This window comes from Procambarus clarkii, chromosome 54 (genome assembly GCF_040958095.1).
Source record: "Procambarus clarkii isolate CNS0578487 chromosome 54, FALCON_Pclarkii_2.0, whole genome shotgun sequence".
Lineage (NCBI taxonomy): Eukaryota > Metazoa > Arthropoda > Malacostraca > Decapoda > Cambaridae > Procambarus > Procambarus clarkii.
In genome coordinates, this window is record NC_091203.1 from 24,644,542 (window position 1) to 24,665,984 (window position 21,443).

The following is a 21,443-nucleotide window of genomic DNA, read 5'->3' on the forward strand; positions in this document are numbered from 1 at the left end:
ACCGACCACAAGTACTGTTTCTAAATTAAGCAACTGACATATGGGGAGAGCTAGTGTCACAATTCATATGTTTATTCTGCACACCGCCCCCCATCCAGTGGGCAGCGGTGGATAGGTTACAATAACTCATTTATTATCTACAGTTAGCAAACTGGGGATATTTGCGTAAGATTTCTTGTAGCAGATCATTATGAATGAAATATTTACACATCTCTTGAACATTTGTTATAAAATTGTCTCTGAATTCACATATTTTTTCGCACTCCATCACATAGTGACGGAGGGTGTGCGAATATCTTTGTTGACACAGTTTAGATTTGGTCAGGTCTACATCAGCAGATAATGAAAATTCCCAATGATACCTGTAACTGAGTCTAAGCCGAGCAGTTGTATCATCTAGAAGTCTGCTGCTTTTATTGGATATTCCATAAATGTGTGGCTCCTCTTGTAAGATAGTATATTGATAGATGGAATTACTGGTGTCGATTTCACTTTGCGTCAGATCTACAAGATTTTGTTGAAGTTCTTGGTGTACTGCTGCTCTCAGATTGCTTATTGACAATCCAAGGTTATACTCAATTTCTCCTTTAAAGGCAGATTCTTTGGCTAACTCATCATCTCTCTCATGCATGTGGAGGCCAACATGAGATGTAGTCCACATGAAATGGACTCTGTTACCATCATTAATAATTTTGTTGTATTTGTGTCTGGCTTCAGACACGAGCATGTTACAGTTATGTCTTAAAGAGTTGAGAGCAAATAAGGATGATAAAGAGTCCCTTACAATTAATGTATCATGTTTGGAGACGTACACATTTCAGTGCAAGAAGCAAGGCAAATAGGAAAGAATGGTGCCCAACCACTTGCACGGTCAGGGAATGAACACCAACCTGCATGAAGTGAGACCGTTGCTCTCCCGTCCACCTCAGGTGGTTGGGCTAAATATTAAGGAGTGTGAGAAAACCTGCCGGGCGGAGCGGCTTTGTCCCAGTTACCTCAGAGACCCACAACTCTTGAAGAGAATTTATTCCTGAAGAACTGTTTCGACACTTCAGTGTTACAAGTCAATGTTGCAACACCTCAGTGCTGCAACACTTCCGTGATATAAGAAGTGCAACACCTCAGTGTCACAATCCAAAGTTTCAACATGTCTCCATCCCTCTCCCGCTCTCTTTCTCTCCCTCCTTCCTTACTCTTCTACATTCACAAATAATATGGATTTCCCCTTCAATGTAGTTGGCTGTTATTCAATGTTAATGCGCCATAGAGTGGCCCAGCCGGAGATAGACGCCGCCGGGGGTTGTGTGGGTGTATATATATACCGTGCAAGATACAGCAGCTGATATACCTGCCAGAGACACCCGTCCACTTGGTCACACGGCCGCCACCTGCCGGAGGAGCCAGGCATTACCCTCCCGACGCTGTCATGGCCGCCTCCACCTCCCTCAGGGTCCTCACACTGCCCGTGGTCCTGGTTCTCTGCCTGGTGAGTCCCAGCACACTTACTCAACCGGAAAGAATATAACAGAAATTTGAGAAAAACGCAGATCAGGTGTTGAGCAAGTAATGAAAGAGGTTGTGTGAGTGAGGGAAAACAAAGTTCAGATTAATGTGACTCAATGTGATTGGGACTCATTCCCTATCTACTTGAGAATGATCCAGGACGGACCGAAATGTCGTCGTCCCTTCATTTTCTAGTGTGTAGTTTGGTCAACATATTTCAGCCACGTTACTGTGACTCCTCGTCTGCAATGTGACTTAACAATCTGTCCTCACCACATGATGATCTCTACCCTCGTTTGCCTTCTCAACTTTACATATATCTTAGCCTGGGAATGTTTCACTGATGCTTCACATTAACCTTGGATGATGTTGTGGCCTAAATATAAAACAAGAATTTTTTCTGGTATTTAAAAAACAATTATGAATACAATTTCTAAAATATGTTCTGAAAGGAGATGAAATTATTCCATCCACTCATGAGTTCTGCCTGAAAGTAACCTTGAAAGCTTCCCCAGCTCCTTAAGCTTAGAATTTATGCTTAATTTCATCGACTGTTTTTAAATAAATTACTGACAATTTTAGAAAAAGAAAGTAAATAAACTTGCTTTTTTTACGCATGAACGGACAACTTCTAATTCTTATTAACAGGATTTTTCCTTCCCATAGTTTCCTTCATACATCCTTATTATATGTTACAACCATTTTGTTCGTATTTTTAAATACTTTTCGGTGCAAATGCTGTGGATTAGCTGAGATTAAGCAACATCTATAGTTCGTTTTAGTTTAATTATGTGATTAATTTGATTACATATTACATTACTTTATTGACACGAATGAACATATTCCTCTACTCGTCTCAGTTCCTGCGTAGTAAAGAAAATTCTAGTCACCAATACCGACAAAAATCATCATCTGAGGGCTCACATATTAGCATATATATTCTTGAAACATAGAAATGCTACACATCTACTCAGACCCTAATGATGTGCAGGTGAGACCTTCACTAAGTCAGACACACACTTGTAAATTATATGTAGATGGAAACCAAATTAGCGTTGAGATCATTTAGCCAATGTGCCTCCTATTATAATAAAGCTCACTAAGTGGAAAACTATGGTTGATAAATGAATAACTCACTCGCTACTCTCTCGACCACAGATGCAAACAGTTGTTTTTCCGTGTCCTAAATTTCATCATTATTATTTATTCGATGTATTGTTATGGTGCAATCAAGGCGTTATGCTGGCATTATGAAGGAGTGTGGACAGATACACCCACCGTGTATAGTGTGGACATGCCCACTGAACCTCGTAGTCTTCATAAAAACATTACTTGCAAATCACTTCGCTATCTTGCACGGTCCTTACAGCATCCTCACTCTCGCCTCTGTCGTGCTTTAACTTTTACCCCTCCTGCAGTTTCTGTTCCTTTTCACCACTTTCCTCTTTCTGTCCGTTTGTCTCGCTTACAAGATTCTCTTTCGGTTCGTCTTACTAATGTTTCTCCTCGTGTTGTTCCCTCCTTGCCCCCGTGGAGGGTCCCCTTTCCCAAATTTTGTACTTCCCTGATCCGCATCGCTAAAGCTTTTACCCCCTCCTGCAGTTCTGAAACGCCTTTTCCTTGAGCACTTTTCTTCACACTCCCACTCCGTTCCCATCTTCACCGATGGGTCTAAGTCTGCGGACGGTGTTGGCTACTCTGTTGTGTTTCCTGACCACACCTATATGTGTCGCCTTCCTCCGGAGACTAGCATCTTCATGGCAGAACTTTATGCTATTCTCTATGCTCTTCATCTCCTGCTCTCTCGTTGTCAATCTTCCTTTGTGGTTGTAGTTGACTCTCGTAGTGCCCTCATGGCTCTCGGGTCCTTTAATCCTGTCCATCCGGTGGTCATCGAGATTCAACATTGGCTGTTTCTTATCTCCAGTAAATTTATGTCGGTAGAGTTATGTTGGGTTCCCAGCCATGTTGGTGTCTCTTTAAATGAGCGTGCGGATGCTGCCGCTAAGGAGACTATCCGCACTTGTCCCATCTCCCATAAAGGTATTCCTTATTCCAACTGTTGCCCAGTTATTCATTCCTTCATCCTTGTCCGTTGGCAGGGTTGTTGGTCTTCTGTTACTGGTAACAAACTACGTACTCTTAAGAGTCGTGTGTCTCTGTGGCTTTCCTCCTAACACCGTAACCGGCGGTGGGAAACGGCTCTGGCTAGGTTACGTATTAGCCATACACGTTTAACTCACGGTCACTTAATGGAGTGCCGCCCTGCTCCTTTTTGTCTTAATTGCATTATTTCTCTTACGGTGCACATTCTTGTTGAATGTCCTGACTTCCAGGACGAGCGTGTGTCTTGCTTTCCCACCGTCTCTCGCGGTCAATTGTCCCTCGATAGATTTCTTGGTGAATCGGATACTTTTGACATCGTTCGCCTTATGCGTTACTGTTCTCGTATTGGCATCCTTGGTGATATTTAGCACCTTCTGATTATTCCACACATTTGATGGTGCTACATTGCCTTCCCGGTTTGGTGCCTTCTTTTGATAATTACTTACTACTTGCAAATCACTTTCTCTCTCTTGTGAAAGAGAATTAGAGGTCATGACTGACGGACCAGAGACCAGGCAGCGATGGATCAACTTGTGTAATCAAGCAATACACAGCTCGGGTTAATTACCCAGAAATGTCGGCGATAAACACACTATCATCGCCCTCCAATTATATTGGGCTGTGGGGAAGTTCTTCATAGACACCGCCAGCCAGTCCTCCTCGGCGTATATCGATGAGATTCGTGAAGGAAACGGGAAAGTACTCGTGTGACAGCAGGGTGTGACAGTACTGGTGTGACAGTACTGGTGTGACAGTACTGGTGTGACAGTACTGGTGTACTCACCTAGTTGTACTCTCCTAGTTGTGTTTGCGGGGGTTGAGCTCTGGTTCTTTGGTCCCGCCTCTCAACTCCCAATCAACTGGTGTACAGGTTCCTGAGCCTATTGGGCTCTATCATATCTACACTTGAAACTGTGTATGGAGTACCCGTAAGTGGTACGTGATGAGGAAAGGTGTCGAGGCAATAAATAGGCAAGAGAGAGAGAGGTGAGGAGAAGAAAATCTTGGAGGAAGAAAGAGCAAGGCAAAAGGAACGAAAGGTGTGGTGTAATAAAGAGGAAGTAATAGGAATAAGAACATAAGAACAAAGGTAACTACAGAAGGCCTACTGGCCCATACGAGGCAGCTCCTATTTATACCCACCCAATAAGATGGGGATATTTACACATAGTAATATACAGATAGTAATAGTAGTATTACAGATAGTAATAGTAGTATTACAGATAGTAATAGGAATAAGAAGGGGATAGGAAAAAGTAAGCGATCGTGACAGAAAACAAAGGAAAGAACAGAAAGAAGGAAAGAGAAGGAAAGATAAATGGAAGGGTAAGCTTATGTTAGGTCACGTTTGTTAGAAAGTTTAGAGCATTTGAGTTTATGCTGAGAAAGGGAAGAGTCCACAGCAACAGAGCCAGGACTCAAGTTCATGTTCGGTACGTTGGGTAGTGTGTCAGAGCAGAGTCAACAAGACGGCGTCTGTGTAGAGTAGAGGCAGGAAAGTTTATTTTGGAGGAAATTTAATCAATGGGATGATTAGAATTCCTAACATGACAGAAGAGAGAACTATTATTACCTGCATGTTCTTGGTCGTCAGCAACTCCTGTAGTCACCATCACTATTAATACCCACATGTTCTTGGCCGGTGCCAATATGTGTTTCTTCTCTCATTTCGTATCTCAAGTTTTACAGTGTTTGAACTGTTATAACTTTTGTCTTTGAACTGTTTAAACTTTCATTATTTTTGCTCTCCCTAATATATATTACAACAAAATTCATATCCATTTTAATATTAGTTGAATTTATAGCTAATTGTTTAGTCAAAGTTGATTTGTTTTTGTACTGAGGCAGGTAATTGCTCCCCTGATTCCTTGTATGACTAACCATCCTGTGAGATGGGAATATTAGATGAACTCATAGCTAGTATTTATCTACACTGTATAATCTTTCATATAGAATGGAGTAGCAGCACATTGCTGTGTATACTTATGATTGTTAATAAAAATAAAAAATTAAAAATTTAATGTTGAAGTGCAATAAAATGTTGATATCTTTCTCAGAGGAGCCCAACCGTCACAGCCGTCCACCACTCGCATGTTTATGTTTATTATTATCATATACTTTTTTTTCTAATACAGAATATGTTCACTTGTTAACAGGTTGGATATATGATTTAAAACAATGGCAATTTTGTGTTTGAAAAATATCCAAAAATCGAGTTAAAGAGCTTTTTCGTGTGTAATTTTGTGTTTGCTTAAGGATTTAAAATAGCCCTTGAAGTAATTGTCTATGTCTGCAGGTATCACCTGAGCTCGTGCACACCAGTAAAACTGAAAGTTGTCCAGCAGCAGACTGTTCTGGCGTCGCTGATGGTCACATGGTGCCTGATCCCACAAACTGTCGTCAATTTTACTTCTGTGTGGGTGAAGAACCTACTGCAGAAGCCTTCCCCTGTGACGACGGCATGGTGTTTGACAGTGCCGAGAGTAAATGTGTTGTTGGAGACACATGTAGCAACATCTGCAGCACCTGTTCTTACGAGTGCCCTGACAGCCCTGAACCCCCGCCATACTTTTCTGACCGCTATGACTGTAAAATTTACTATGACTGTGGTTCAAAAGGTCAACATTCATGTCCTAATGACAACCAGTTCTTTGATGGATCTCATTGTCAGTCAGATGAGTCGAAGTGCTGCAGCTGTAAACCATACTGTTCAGAAAGTGATTTATATGGAGGTGTAATAGATCCTACGAACTGCAAGCGATATTTCTTCTGTAGCGAGATTGGCATCCCAGAGTATTCCACTGAATGTGTGAGTGGAAATTTTGATCTTATCAGCGGGACATGTTCTGACACGGCTCCATGCCTTACTTACTGTACCAACGTTGTGGGACCGGACGGATGCATCGACAGATACACCTGCGAAGTGCTTGGTAACCACGCGAAGTGTCCACAAAGATGCGACCCGCACTACTATCACTGCAGTTCTTCTAACATGGGCCAGGTCGTTACAGCTTCTAGTTGTTCCAGCGGACAATACTACCACCCGGACACAGGCCTCTGTGTTACTGGAGCTAACTGTCCATATCCAGATCCAGGGGAGTAATAGTTCAACTATTATCGTGGTCACACTCCCCATATGCACCCCATACACACCTCGAGGAGGCTTTTGAACAGTGTTTGCCATGTATGTAGTGTCTAAGCTGTAATACAACGTAATAAATTTAATAATAAAATAATGAATGAAAAATTCAAAGGTGGTAGAAGAAAAAAATACTAATGTTCAGGGTGAGTCTGCAAGGTTTACTTTAAATGCAGTTTATTCTCTTCTTCGCGGCCAAGGGTCTCCACAATTACATCAGAGGTGGCACCCCTATCCATTTATCTATATATATAATTGTTATATATATATATATATATATATATATATATATATATATATATATATATATATATATATATATATATATATATATATATATATATATTTCATTGAATATGACCGCATATTCTGTGTTTATTATTTTCTGGTTTAGGGCTTCTATCGCTCTAACTATTTTCTTAGCATCAGGGCTTAATTGAAATAGGAGTTCTCCAAAACTCATTTTCATACTTTTGAGGTGAAGAAAAGAAGTGATTTACTATAGAGTGTATTACACTTATTTATATAATTTGCACAACGTTTCGAACCTCCATGGTTCATTCTCAAGTGAACAGATCTTACAATACTAGTTGATTTTATACCCGCACTGGGTCAGGTGATAATACAATAAAGGTGAAAACATGGGGGGATACATAAGGGATAAATGTGAGGTGAAACATAGAGGTTGCAGAAGGCTTATTATCACCGGGTATAAAATCAACTAGTATTGTAAGATCTGTTCACTTGAGAATGAACCATGGAGGTTCGAAACGTTGTGCAAATTATATAAATAAGTGTAATACACTCTATAGTAAATCACTTCTTTTCTTCACCTCAAAAGTACGAAAATGAGTTTTGGAGAACTCCTATTTCAATTAAGCCCTGATGCTAAGAAAATAGTTAGAGCGATAGAAGCCCTAAACCAGAAAATAATAAACACAGAATATGCAGTCATATTCAATGAAACATGTTTGAAAGAAAACCTGCTGCCAGTATACACCAATATATATATATATATATATATATATATATATATATATATATATATATATATATATATATATATATATATATATATATATATATATATATATATATATATATATATATATATATATATATACATATAAAGGGGTACCACCTCTGGTGCAATGGTAAGGACCCACAGCCTCAAAGAAGGGAACACAGGACATTCAGAAAAATACTTGCCATATATCTTTGAATACGTATGAGTGTTCACTTCTCCCACCACCCCCCTTTTTTATGTTGTACACTTTATTATACATGGTTATACACTTACATATCTGATTGTTTAAAAAAAAGTGAACATTAAGAGGGATATAAGAGGAAGTTTGTTTCCTAGATGCTGTAGATTTTTTCGAAGTCCTCCGACGCCGGGCAGGAACCGAGGACGCAGCGGGCTTTTCCCGTCTGGATCTCTTCACAGAGGCGCTGGAAGAGAAAGCTTGCCAGTTTAGGAGATCTTGTAGTGTCAATGAGCCTGGAACCAAGATCCTTAAGAAACCTTCTTGCATATATATATTTTTAAGCATATACCTTATATGAACAAATCCAAAAGGGCCGTGACGAGGGTTAGAACCTGCGTCCGAGAGCATCCCAGACGCTGCCTTAATCGACTGGGATGCTCTCGGACGCAGGTTCGAATCCTCGTCACGGACCTTGTGGATTTGTTCATTTGATGCATCACGCTATTGTGATTTCTGTGTGTAATACCTTATATGCGTAAACACAGAAAGAAAGCCTACGAATAATTTATCTTATGTTCATTTTTTTCCCAGGGCATAGATACAATGTAAAACAATCCATTTTTTCCTCTATGTATCTAAGAGCTCTTTGGGTTGTTAGTCCAGAACTCTTAGATGAAGAGTTTAAGAATATTGATTATATTGGTCTCAAGCTTTGTTATCCACTGAGTTTTTTTTTTGACGTTTGACGTAGCAAAGCACGTCGTACATATTATAATAATATATGCAGTGAGAAAATTCGCCCAAGGAATGTGTTATGTTTACCATATTTTTCTGGGTTTGAAAATAATGCCAAGGCCTTGAAACTTTTTGATATACATGTATTGTTTAATTATGAAAATACTGTTCGAAATCTATTAGTTAGAAACAGTCCTCATAGTGATAATTGTGGCATTTATAAAATACCTTGTAAAGACTGTAATAAGTTCTATGTTGGGTAAACATCTAAAGATTTGAAATGTAGAATTTCGCAACATAAATATTCTGTAAGACATGACCAATTGTCTAATGTTTTGTTTGTTAATTTGTCAGAAAATTCTCATCAAATTGATTGGGAGATGGCTTTTTCAATAACGAACTGAAAAAAAGCATTTTCAATAGGAATATAATTGAATCTGCTTTAATACAGATTGCAAAATCATGTAATTTGAATATTAGCAGTTGTTTATATAATTTAGATCCATTTTTGAGAGATCAGTTAAAGGGCGATTTGAGTAGGATCATTGATGCACATTTGTCTCACTAATTCATTGTCAATATTTACTATCTGATGTTATTATTATCCATGTATGGGCCTATTGATGCAGCTCTTATTTTGTGGGCCCTAAACCTGTAGTGGGTATAAATAGGAGCTACCTCTGGCTAATAGGCCTTCTGCCCTTCTTATTTTATATCTACCCAATTCCCATTCATATATTTGTCATTGTACCTCACTTCACTTTACCTCTCTCTCTCTCCTGTCTATATATGTCCAAAACTTATTGACTTGTAAACATTCCTTCTGAAGATGTATTTAATATACGAAAGAACTTAAGGAAATTCCTGTTTCAATTCTTCCTCCGTAGTCTGACACAGTCAGACCACACAATATATATATATATATATATATATATATATATATATATATATATATATATATATATATATATATATATATATATATATATATATATATATATATATATATATATATATATTATTAAATATGACCGAAAAAGTAAGATTAATAATTCTAACACGAATTTTCTCAATCTTTCGTACATTACGCTTCACTGTTGGAGGTAAATCAAAAATCACTTCTCCAAAATTCATTTTTATTTCTAGTCTGACGCGACACGGGCGCGTTTCGTAAAACTTATTACATTTTCAAAGACTTCACAAATACACAACTGATTAGAACTTACGTATCTCTGATTTTATATCTACATTTGAGTGAGGTGGGAGGGGTGATGTGGCATTAACACAAGACAGAACAAGAGGGGATATTAATAGGGTATTAAAAGTATCAACACAAGACAGAACAGAAACAATGGGTATTGAATAGAAGTGTTTGTAGAAAGCCTATTGGTCCATATTTCTTGATGCTTCTATATTGGAGCAGAGTCTTGAGGTGGGTAGAATATAGTTGTATATACACAACTATATTCTACCCACCTCAAGACTCCGCTCCAATATAGAAGCATCAAGAAATATGGACCAATAGGCTTTCTACAAACACTTCTATTCAATACCCATTGTTTCTGTTCTGTCTTGTGTTGATACTTTTAATACCTTATTAATATCCCCTCTTGTTCTGTCTTGTGTTAATGCCACATCACCCCTCCCACCTCACTCAAATGTAGATATAAGATCAGAGATACGTAAGTTCTAATCAGTTGTGTATTTGTGAAGTCTTTGAAAATGTAATAAGTTTTACGAAACGCGCCCGTGTCGCGTCAGACTAGAAATAAAAATGAATTTTGGAGAAGTGATTTTTGATTTACCTCCAACAGTGAAGCGTAATGTACGAAAGATTGAGAAAATTCGTGTTAGAATTATTAATCTTACTTTTTCGGTCATATTTAATAATATATGTCTACAGGAAAGACTGCTACCAAAATATACTAATATATATATATATATATATATATATATATATATATATATATATATATATATGTCGTACCTAGTAGTCAGAACGCACTTCTTTGCCTACTATGCAAGGCCCGATTTGCCTAATAAGGCAAGTTTTTATGAATTAATTGTTTTTCAACTACCTAACCTAACCTAACATAACTTTTTCAGCTACCTAACCTAACCTATGAAGATAGGTTAGGTTAGGTTAGGTAGGGTTGGTTAGGTTCGGTCATATATCTACGTTAATTTTAACTCCAATAAAAAAAATTGACCTCATACAGTATGAAATGGGTAGCTTTATCATGTCATAAGAAAAAAAAATAGAGAAAATATACTAATTCATGAAAACTTGGCTTATTAGGCAAATCAAGCCTTGCATAGTAGGCTGAGAAGTGCGTTCTGGCTACTAGATACGACATATATATATATATATATATATATATATATATATATATATATATATATATATATATATATATATATATATATATATATATATATATATATATATTTATATATATATAAATATATATATATATATTTATATATATATAAGTGCAAACAAGCCTGAATGGTCCCCAGGACTATATACAACTGAAAACTCACACCCCAGAAGTGACTCGAACCCATACTCCCAGGAACAACGCAACTGGTATGTACAGGGACGCCTTAATCCGCTTGACCATCACGACCGGACATAAGGAAGTGATAGCCGAGGCTATTTGAACCACTTCCCCGCCGGCACTCGGATGGTAATCTTGGGCATAGCATTTTATCAAATCACCTCATTCTTTGGGGCACACGTGAGGAACACAAATGCAAACAAGCCTGAATGGTCCCCAGGACTATATACAACTGAAAACTCACACCCCAGAAGTGACTCGAACCCATACTCCCAGGAACAACGCAACTGGTATGTACAGGGACGCCTTAATCCGCTTGACCATCACGACCGGACATAAGGAAGTGATAGCCGAGGCTATTTGAACCACTTCCCCGCCGGCACTCGGATGGTAATCTTGGGCATAGCATTTTATCAAATCACCTCATTCTTTGGGGCACACGTGAGGAACACAAATGCAAACAAGCCTGAATGGTCCCCAGGACTATATACAACTGAAAACTCACACCCCAGAAGTGACTCGAACCCATACTCCCAGGAACAACGCAACTGGTATGTACAGGGACGCCTTAATCCGCTTGACCATCACGACCGGACATAAGGAAGTGATAGCCGAGGCTATTTGAACCACTTCCCCGCCGGCACTCGGATGGTAATCTTGGGCATAGCATTTTATCAAATCACCTCATTCTTTGGGGCACACGTGAGGAACACAAATGCAAACAAGCCTGAATGGTCCCCAGGACTATATACAACTGAAAACTCACACCCCAGAAGTGACTCGAACCCATACTCCCAGGAACAACGCAACTGGTATGTACAGTTGTATGTATGATTTGATAAAATGCTATGCCCAAGATTACCATCCGAGTGCCGGCGGGGAAGTGGTTCAAATAGCCTCGGCTATCACTTCCTTATGTCCGGTCGTGATGGTCAAGCGGATTAAGGCGTCCCTGTACATACCAGTTGCGTTGTTCCTGGGAGTATGGGTTCGAGTCACTTCTGGGGTGTGAGTTTTCAGTTGTATATAGTCCTGGGGACCATTCAGGCTTGTTTGCATTTGTGTTCCTCACGTGTGCCCCAAAGAATGAGGTGATTTGATAAAATGCTATGCCCAAGATTACCATCCGAGTGCCGGCGGGGAAGTGGTTCAAATAGCCTCGGCTATCACTTCCTTATGTCCGGTCGTGATGGTCAAGCGGATTAAGGCGTCCCTGTACATACCAGTTGCGTTGTTCCTGGGAGTATGGGTTCGAGTCACTTCTGGGGTGTGAGTTTTCAGTTATATATATATAAATATATATATATATATATATATATATATATATATATATATATATATATATATATATATATATATATATATATATATATATATATATATATATATATATATATATATATGCAAACAAGCCTGAATGGTCCCCAGGACTATATGCGAATGAAAACTCACACCCCAGAAGTGACTCGAACCCATACTCCCAGGAGCAACGCAACTGGTAACTACAGGGCGCCTTAATCCACTTGACCATCACGGCCGTCAAAAGGAAGTGATAGCCGAGTTGTGTTCCTCACGTGTGCCCCAAAGAATGAGGTGATTTGGTGAAATGCTATGCCCAAGATTACCATCCGAGTTGCCGTCGGGGAAGTGGCTCAAATAGCCTCGGCTATCACTTCCTTTTGACGGCCGTGATGGTCAAGTGGATTAAGGCGCCCTGTAGTTACCAGTTACTTACTTAGTTGTAGTTACCAGTTGCCACTTACTTGTATAATCAAACTAAAACGGCAAATTCATTGCCAACACAATAACATTCCATACCCTCATCTACACCAAAGTGTTCCATGAACATCAGAAAACGTCCAGGTTGTAGAGATATGACTCTTGAAGCTGGAACGGGAAAGATATAGTGGTGGGACACCGTCACAATGGCCAATACGTACTATCGCCAGAGCCGTTGCCCACCGCCGGTCATGGTGGTAGGAGGAAGGCCATGGGAACACGCTTTTCTTAAGAGCATGCAGTTTGTTACCAGTAACAAAAGATCAACAACCCTGCCAACGGGCAAGGATTCAGGAATGAATAACTGGGTAGAAGTCAGAATAAGGAACACCTTTACAGGAGATGGGCCAAGTGCGGATAGTCTCCTAAGTGGCAGCGTCTGCACGCTCATTTAAGGACACCAATGTGGCGGGGAACCCAGTAAAACTCCACTGTCTTAAATCTGCTGAAAATAAGAAACAGCCAATGTTGAATTTCGACAACCACAGGATGGACTGGATTAAAGGATTCCAGAGCCATGAGGGCATTGCGAGAGTCAACTACAACAACAAAGAAAGATTGACAGCGAGAAAGCAGTTGATGAAGAGCATACAAAATAGCATTAAAATCTGCCATGAAGATGCTAATCTCTGAAGGCTGTCGACTTATATAGGTGTAGTCAGGAAAAGGCGTTTCAGAACTGTAGGAGGGGTAAAAGCTTTAGTCATACGGGTTAAGTTCTACAAAACTTAGGAAGCGGGACCCCTCCATGGGGGGTAAGGATGGATTGACACGAGGAGAAATATTGGTAAAACGAACTCATAGAGAACCTTGTAAGTGAGACGACCATGCAGAAAGAGGTAGGTGGTGAAAGGGAACAGGGACCATAGGAGGGATAAAGGTCGAAGTATGACATAAGCGAGAGTGAGTAGGGACTCCGCAAAGTAGCAAAGATAGTGCGTCCACGGCGATCTTGTAGAGACAGGATGCCAATTTCAACATACAGGCTTAGGGTAGGAGTCGAACGAAAGGCACCAGAACTGAGGCATAACCCAGTATGGTGCAGAGCATCCAGATGGCGTAGAGTATAAGGAGAGGTAGACGAGTAAGCAGGACAACCATAATCGAGTTTAGACAGTACGAGAGAGGAATGTAAAGAGAGGAGAGTGCGCCTATCAGCTCCCTAAGAAGTATGGGACAAGATTGCTACTTCCTTGTCCCTGCCACTCTGAGGGGGTTGTAGAGTTTTTATATAGCTTCAGGGCACCCGTTGCCCCAACCACTAGGCATGGGGAAGATGTGGGGGGCCTTGGTACCCGAAAATCCGAAGAAAAATGGAATATTTACGAAAAATTACGAAAAATACTACAACGTTCTGGCAACACTGTGGTCCAAACCGTTTAATGTTATCTTGAAAAATAACGTAATTAGAGTCAAATTTCCCGCTGCAACTTTCGTGAATCTGGTCCTCGCGGCGTGAGTGCGCTGCGGGGTATTGTATCTTACGTTGTAGAAGTCTTATTTTTCGTAATAGTGTTGAAAATAACATGTTATGCATAAAATGAATATAAACTCACTCATTGGCAACAGTATCGTGTGAGAGAGAGGGTGGTATGTGGCTCAGCCCTTCAGTGACTGTGTGTCTCTCTTAGGGAGTGGATGTATCGCTGACGCGCTCTCACAATATCTCCCAGAACTCATGCTATTTTTGCTATTTGTACTGCAATATGACTTACCAAACGAACAAGAGAAAAGCATTGAAAGCTAGATGCATGCGAGCTCTCCATAGAAGGTACGAGCTGGCCGCAATGCGTAAATCACGCATTGTCACGAGTGACCGCGAGTAGAGTAACTTGTCGCGTGCACTACGCAACTCCAACTTTTACAACTAGATCTGCCTTCACAGCCTTTATTTATTATTCAATTTACATGAAACTTGCACATTATATGTAGAGTTTACGCCTCTAAAAACGGTAGTAATTTTTCTTATCTACGTAGATTTATTGATTTTATAAATAATGATACACTTCATTTTGTTGCATACGTTTTTGGGAAACTTTTAAAAATCTGTATTATTGCACTAAATACATCTGGGATAAAGATCTTACTACCAAATCTTTATTATATAGTAAGGTCATAGCTGAGTGTCGTAGAAATGATTTTGGTTCACAATTGTGGGCTGTGAAAGCAATTGAACATTGTTGAAATTTTTTTTTGTTTTTTTTTTCTCCTTCTCTATTTAGGCTGAGATGCTGAAACTTGGCCTAGGTGCAGCACCTTTCACATGTATCAGGATAATAAATTATGAATACCCTACAACAACTCTCATAATTCCGGGGAAGTACCCCCTTAAGCACACAGTTCCCTACCAACACAAATTAAAATATTTATAATAAATGGTTAGTTGACACATTTCACTCACAGGAGTTAAGATGAAAATAATAATAGATAGTACAATGGAAAAATCTTTTGTATTTGTTTTTCTAATATAAGACACAGCACACAAAGGGAGGGGTGCTCAGTATATTATTAAAAATAAACTTAAGCTGATGGCAAAACAACAATCTGCCTTAGAAACAGGTATGATGAATTTGACGACAGCATACATGGAAAAAAATCATCAAAGCGGATGTTCCTGGCAAGGCCACGGAGCGGGAGGGTTGTCATGTATGCGCATGGGGGTCCCTCCGGCCGCCGCCATACCCACTCGTGGGCTCCGGCAAGGTCATCCACCCTCCTGTGAGAAACCATTCGGGGAAGTGGTGCCACTCAATAATAACCCTACGTAGGTAGCTGACTACCAGCTATTTTGGCTCTGGGTCTACAGATCGCGACTATATCTTACCCTATGCACCCATTGCACTGTGATCCTGGGACTAAGGTGGTCTGCCCCTTGATGTGGACTTGGACCATATTCTGTAGAGGTAGCATGTCCAGGTTAGGGCTTTTACAGGGCAAATTTCAAGGTTGCCTTTGGTGAGGCCCAAATCGCAAAGCCCGCGTGCACTCATCAAGTATATACCCATCAGTACCCCCACCAAGCAGGTATCAAGTAGCATCTGGCACCATCAAGAATTACGGAAGATGGAAGGTACATACTCTCAAAAGTGATCTTCACTGCATGAAGAGGCTGACGACGACGACCACGAGGGGGTCGAGTGAACGTATCAATCTGGAGGATAAAATGGCTTTGGGCCTCAAGGATATGCTTAATATCCTCATGGCAGTCTTTCAGTTCCCTGTCACCAGTCGCAACATGGTGCGGGAGAATAACTGTGCCAATGCTGGTACTCAACTGGCCATTTTTAGAGATCCAAACGGGGGTCTCCCCAATGCAGGACAATGAAGCCAAGCTGTCAGCTGCTTCCTAAGAAGGAGCTGCAACATCACGTGTACCAGTACAGGTATGGGTAAAAGTAATAAAGGTATTCACCGAATCAACAAGGTGTTTATGGAGGAATAAATCATTAGGACGTATAGAATCAACATGATTGAAATCAAAATACTTAGTCCATGTAGCAGGACCAAATAAAGCTTGGAACGTATTAGAACAGGAAGGAATTGTGTGCATGCGACTGCGAAAGTGACGGCGCTGAGCATCCCCAGTAAGAGAAGGGGTAAAAGGTGTAGTTTTTACATTGAGAGGTGGAGCCACTCCATGTGATGACGTGGTCACCACTGGGGGCTGGGGTCTCAACCCTGCCACAGTGGTGGGAGGGGAGAAGAGAGTCAGTTGGGAGAGTCAGAGAAGCAGCTTGGTCTGGGCCATGTGTTGGGGGGGGGGCTACAGAGCCTGGCCTTCCATCACAATCCGACTCAGGGGCCTGGTCGCCCACCCCACGAGTGTTAGAAGTTATAGGAGGGTCAGATATCGGTATATAAACGAATAAGTAAACATTTCATCTACGAATATGCTCCCATACCCATTATGGGGCCACAATTAGGGGATAGGTTATCTAATTTAAAACAAGGGAGCCAGCTTATCAGTTACTGTTACAGGCCCCTGAGAATGTCGCAGATGCTGTTGATAGCGCGCGATAATAATGAGATTCTTTGCAAAAAAATTAATTCAAGAGCAAATGGATGTTGCGCGTTGAATGACGTTCGCATTACTCAATCAAACAATATTAAGAACTGTTTGTAATGGCTAGTAACTGTATGGGTGACCTCGTGGGACATGCCTTCGGTTACAGCAACCCAGATAAGCAAAATAGGTTTCTTTCCCCGACAATGGCAATCCATTATATCACAACATCAGTTATAATAAACACAATTGATGCACAGAGCAAGAGATTAAGAAACACCTTTGTATCAACACCGTCTCAAAAAGATATTACTAAAATAAACTAGCCAACTAAAGCTACATGTATTATACATGAACCAATGTCTGACAGAGGAGCACCAACATTTGGCACAAACCTCTAGTATTAAAAGTTATTATATGTTTAGAACTAAGAACAACTTGAACGGAGAGTACCAAGTGTCTACCTGAGAGAGCGACATAGTTACTGCCAGAACTAGGCCGGGATGTCTCTACTTACAGCAGGTAACGACAGGTAATGGATCCCACAATACTTAGTACTCCAATTTGTAAACTCAGTTAAAAAGAACTTGGATATCATATTAGTTAGAACTTCAACATCATATTAGTTAGAACTTCAACATCATATTAGTCAATGCATTAATGATTTAAGAAAAAATGGCACGAGATATCCAGGTTGCTAGAGCAGGCAAGTTACATCTCTGTCAACATCTTCAGAGGTGGAGGAGAAGGGGCTACAAGTTAGCTAAAGCTACAGAATATGCAATCAAGAAGGCTGAGGTGAAGTGAGGTATCACCCAGTCGATGTTGGCTGGGGGGAGTAGGTGAGGTGTGAGCTGGATATTATGCCTTAATCTTGAGAATGATAGACGAGAATGTTTGATATGTGGTGCTTCGTCTATGTATATTGTTCTGTTTTCGTTATATTTATAAAATATCTCGCTAACACAGAAATCATATTAACGTGATATATATCAATGAGAAAATCCTCATTGGTCCACTATATCACCTCACGAGGTGGTGTTGTGGTAGAGTATGTGACTGGTAATGGCGGGATTGTAGGTTCGCGCCCACCTCATAACCCTAGTGGATTCTCTCAATTATTTCGGTGTTATTGGTCAAGATATCTCTGGTGATGGTGTGGTTGTGTGTAGAAATTATATGTTCCTTGATGGAGCTTTGTTGTCTGTTCATTGACAGGTACCTTCCGTTGGTTCCGAGGATCAAGGTGAACGCAGCCCGGTCTTTGACCAGGCCTTCTGGTGTGGTCTGCTTAGGGCCCGCGCAGGATTATCCCTGCTAAAAAAGAAGAAAAAAAAAATTCTGGTGTGGTCTGGTCACCAAGCTGTTAGATGCAGCTGCTCTCAGCCTGACGTATGGATCACAACTCGGTTGATCAGGTATTCTTTGGAGGTAATTATCTAGTTTTCTTTTGAACACCGTTCAAAAGAAATCAAATCGAAATCTATGAAAGAAATTTCAAATCGAAATCTATGAAAATTCTATTTATCAATGCAATCGGAAACAATGAAATGGAATCGCAACATATTTAGTACAGTGTGGATGGCTCTTACGTGGAACAGATGGCGCTGTTTAAAAACAAAATTTACCTGTCACAGGCGTGGCATCTATACTTTTACAAATGAAATGAACGGTATGGTATAGCTCAGTTTTAATGTTATGTCACACAAAATAATTAAATCAAAATGAAAATAAGTCGAAAAGTATGAAAATTTGATTTGTCAATGCAGTGGAAGACATTGAAATGGAATTGTAACATATTTATGATAGTGTGTACGTGTGGCTCTTACGTGCAACAGATGGCGCTATTTCTTAAAAAAAAATTGAATATTTTTACCTGTCACAGGTGTGGCATTTATACTTATACTTATGAAATGAACGGTATGGTAAACAACACAGCTCAATTCCAATACAATTTCACACAAAATAATTCAATACAAATTAAAATAAGTTGAAATCTATGAAAATTAAATTTATCAATGCAATCGGAAACTCTGAAATGGAATTCATAACATATTTAGTATTGCAAGTGTGTTGCTATTACGTCCAACAGATGGCGCTGTTTTTTGAAGAAAAAAAACATGTTTTATCTGTCACAGGTGTGGCATCTATATATAGTAGGCATGTAAAAACATGTGCATATTCGAATGGAATGTTGTGTCAGAATTTCAAAGCAATCGGTGAAGAACTTTCGGAGATTACAGCATGGGTTGCTCTTCCGTCCAACAGATGGCGCTGTTTAAAAAAAAAACGCATGTTTTTTCCTGTCATGGGTGAGGTATGTATATAATAGGTATATAAAAATACGCGCCTATTCGAATGCAACGTTGTGTCAAAATTTCAAAGCAATCGGTAAAGTGGATTCGAAGTGAAAAACACTTTAGTGAAAACCCCTCACGAAAAACACATGAAAAACAGTTTTTCATAAAAGCATGTTTTTTTTTCCCGTCACATACGTAACATCTATATAATATGTATATAAAAACCTGCTCGGATGCGAATGGAACGTTGAGTGAAAATTTCAAAGCAATCGGTGAAGAACTTTCGGAGATTAGCGATTTTGAACAAACGAACATTTCCATTTTTATTTTTATAGATATACAATGTACATTGGGCTTAATAATTGCTCAACAAAAAATTGCTAAAATGCATAGATAAAAAGTTCAAAGATTTATCAAAAACAGTATCAGTATCAAAACCAGTAAGAGGTATATGCACAGGTCAAATGTGACCCAGTTAAGTTGTGACATTAACCGATATGATGACTCATATTTTTATTCTAATTTCTCCCAGTATATAAAACATATGCATGTAGCATATTATTGAATATGATCTCAGAAGTTAGTTCCATAACTGTAGCACGAATCGTATCTCTCTTGCGTTCTTTCTTCTTCATGTGGAAATATTATATTAAAATTAGCTGTAAATTAATTTTACAATTTTATTAGCTTGATGCTAAATAATATTTTTCATTGAAGCTTCGGAAGCACAGGCAACGTAAATAGATGTTAGCTGAAGCTAGAATATACATATCTATGAAGGACGAGGTGAAGTTAGGTTTTACTCAGTCCATGTTGACTCCGTCAGTAGGTGAGGTGAGATGGATATTCTGTATTGATCTTGATGGTAGGATGTCCTTAATTTAAGCTGGCTGTTGATATGCAGTGCTCGACCACTCTCTTGGAACAGTGCAATTATAGTTCCCATTCCAAAACCTAAAGACCCAGGAAATCCAAGACCCATCTCATTAACAAGCTGTCTGGCCAAAACTGCGGAAAGAACGGCTCTTAATCGAATTGAAAGGAAAGCCAATCCACTATATCAAAATATGTTTGCTTACAGAAAAGGTGTTGGAACCACAGAATGCCTTACCTCCCTCCTGGATTAAATCAATGACAAACCTGGAATCCTTATTTTTCTAGACCTTGAAAAAGCCTTCGAGTTAGCCAGTGCTCCAGCTACACTGTGCTGCCTTGTGGATAAGGAAATCAAAGGACACGCTCTTGCCTTTGCCAAAGGAAGCCTGCTAAACCGAGAAGCTAAAGTCAAATTCCAAGGAAAAACATCGTCCTCAAAGAGGCTGGAGAATGAGACTCGGCAGGGAGGAATACTAAGCCCTTTCTTCGTCAACTGTCTTATGAAACAATTCATGAAGCTCAAGTTACAGCTGTTTGTCGACAGTGTGTTAAACTATTCTGCAGTCACTGGACCTGGGGCCAGATTCACGAAGCAGTTACGCAAGCACTTACGAACGTGTACATCTTTCCTCGATATTTGACGGCTTTGGTTACAATTATTAAACAGTTTCCTAGCATGAAAACTTCCCAGTCAACTGTTGTTATTGCTATAAACAGCCTCCTGGTGCTTCGGAACTCATTAACTGTTTAATAATTGTAATCAAAGCCGAAGATATTACCAAAACCCAAACTGCTTAACTATGCAGACGATTTTGTGGTCATCAGCAATGGCAAAGGCGCCAGAAACCATGCACAAAAATGCCTATATATTATCAGCAGGGAAGCGGAACGCATAACAGTGAAAATAAACACCAATAAAACCAAAGCAATGGCCGTTAAAATGAGAACTCAAGACATCAGACTCGCATTACAAGGACATGAAATTGAGTGGGGTTACCTCTTTTCAAAACCTTGGAGTCATAATAGACAGCCAGTTGAAATTCACTCAAGAAATGTAATATCTTCGGCAACGTTGTAAAGCCAGAAACTCAGCTTTGCGCTCCCTGACCAGTCTTAGAGAGGGTGCATCTCTACCAGTACTCAAAATGTACTACGTTCAAGCAGTTACGTCACTCATCGACTATGCTGCTCCTGCTCTTACATCCCTCAATGATAACCAATAGGAGAAACTGG

At 39.8% G+C, this 21,443-nt stretch overlaps 1 protein-coding gene across 1 annotated transcript; it reads left to right on the forward strand.

Annotated features, from left to right (window-relative positions):
* The first annotated feature begins 1,331 nt into the window (after positions 1-1,331).
* LOC123771304 (peritrophin-48) lies at positions 1,332-9,552 on the forward strand. Its single transcript, XM_045763789.2, has 3 exons — positions 1,332-1,486; positions 5,906-8,340; positions 8,407-9,552. Exons 1-2 carry the CDS (start codon positions 1,427-1,429, stop codon positions 6,710-6,712), a joined length of 867 nt encoding a protein of 288 aa, XP_045619745.1. The 5' UTR covers positions 1,332-1,426; the 3' UTR covers positions 6,713-8,340; positions 8,407-9,552.
* Positions 9,553-21,443: the final 11,891 nt, after the last annotated feature.

What these genes read in the sequence shown, in the direction of transcription:
- LOC123771304 (XM_045763789.2), top strand. Translation starts at nt 1,427, where the DNA reads ATGGCCGCCTCCACCTCCCTCAGGGTCCTCACACTGCCCGTGGTCCTG. An exon ending in TGGTCCTGGTTCTCTGCCTG is followed by an intron (nt 1,487 to 5,905) that starts GTGAGTCCCAGC and finishes CTATGTCTGCAG; the next exon opens with GTATCACCTGAGCTCGTGCA.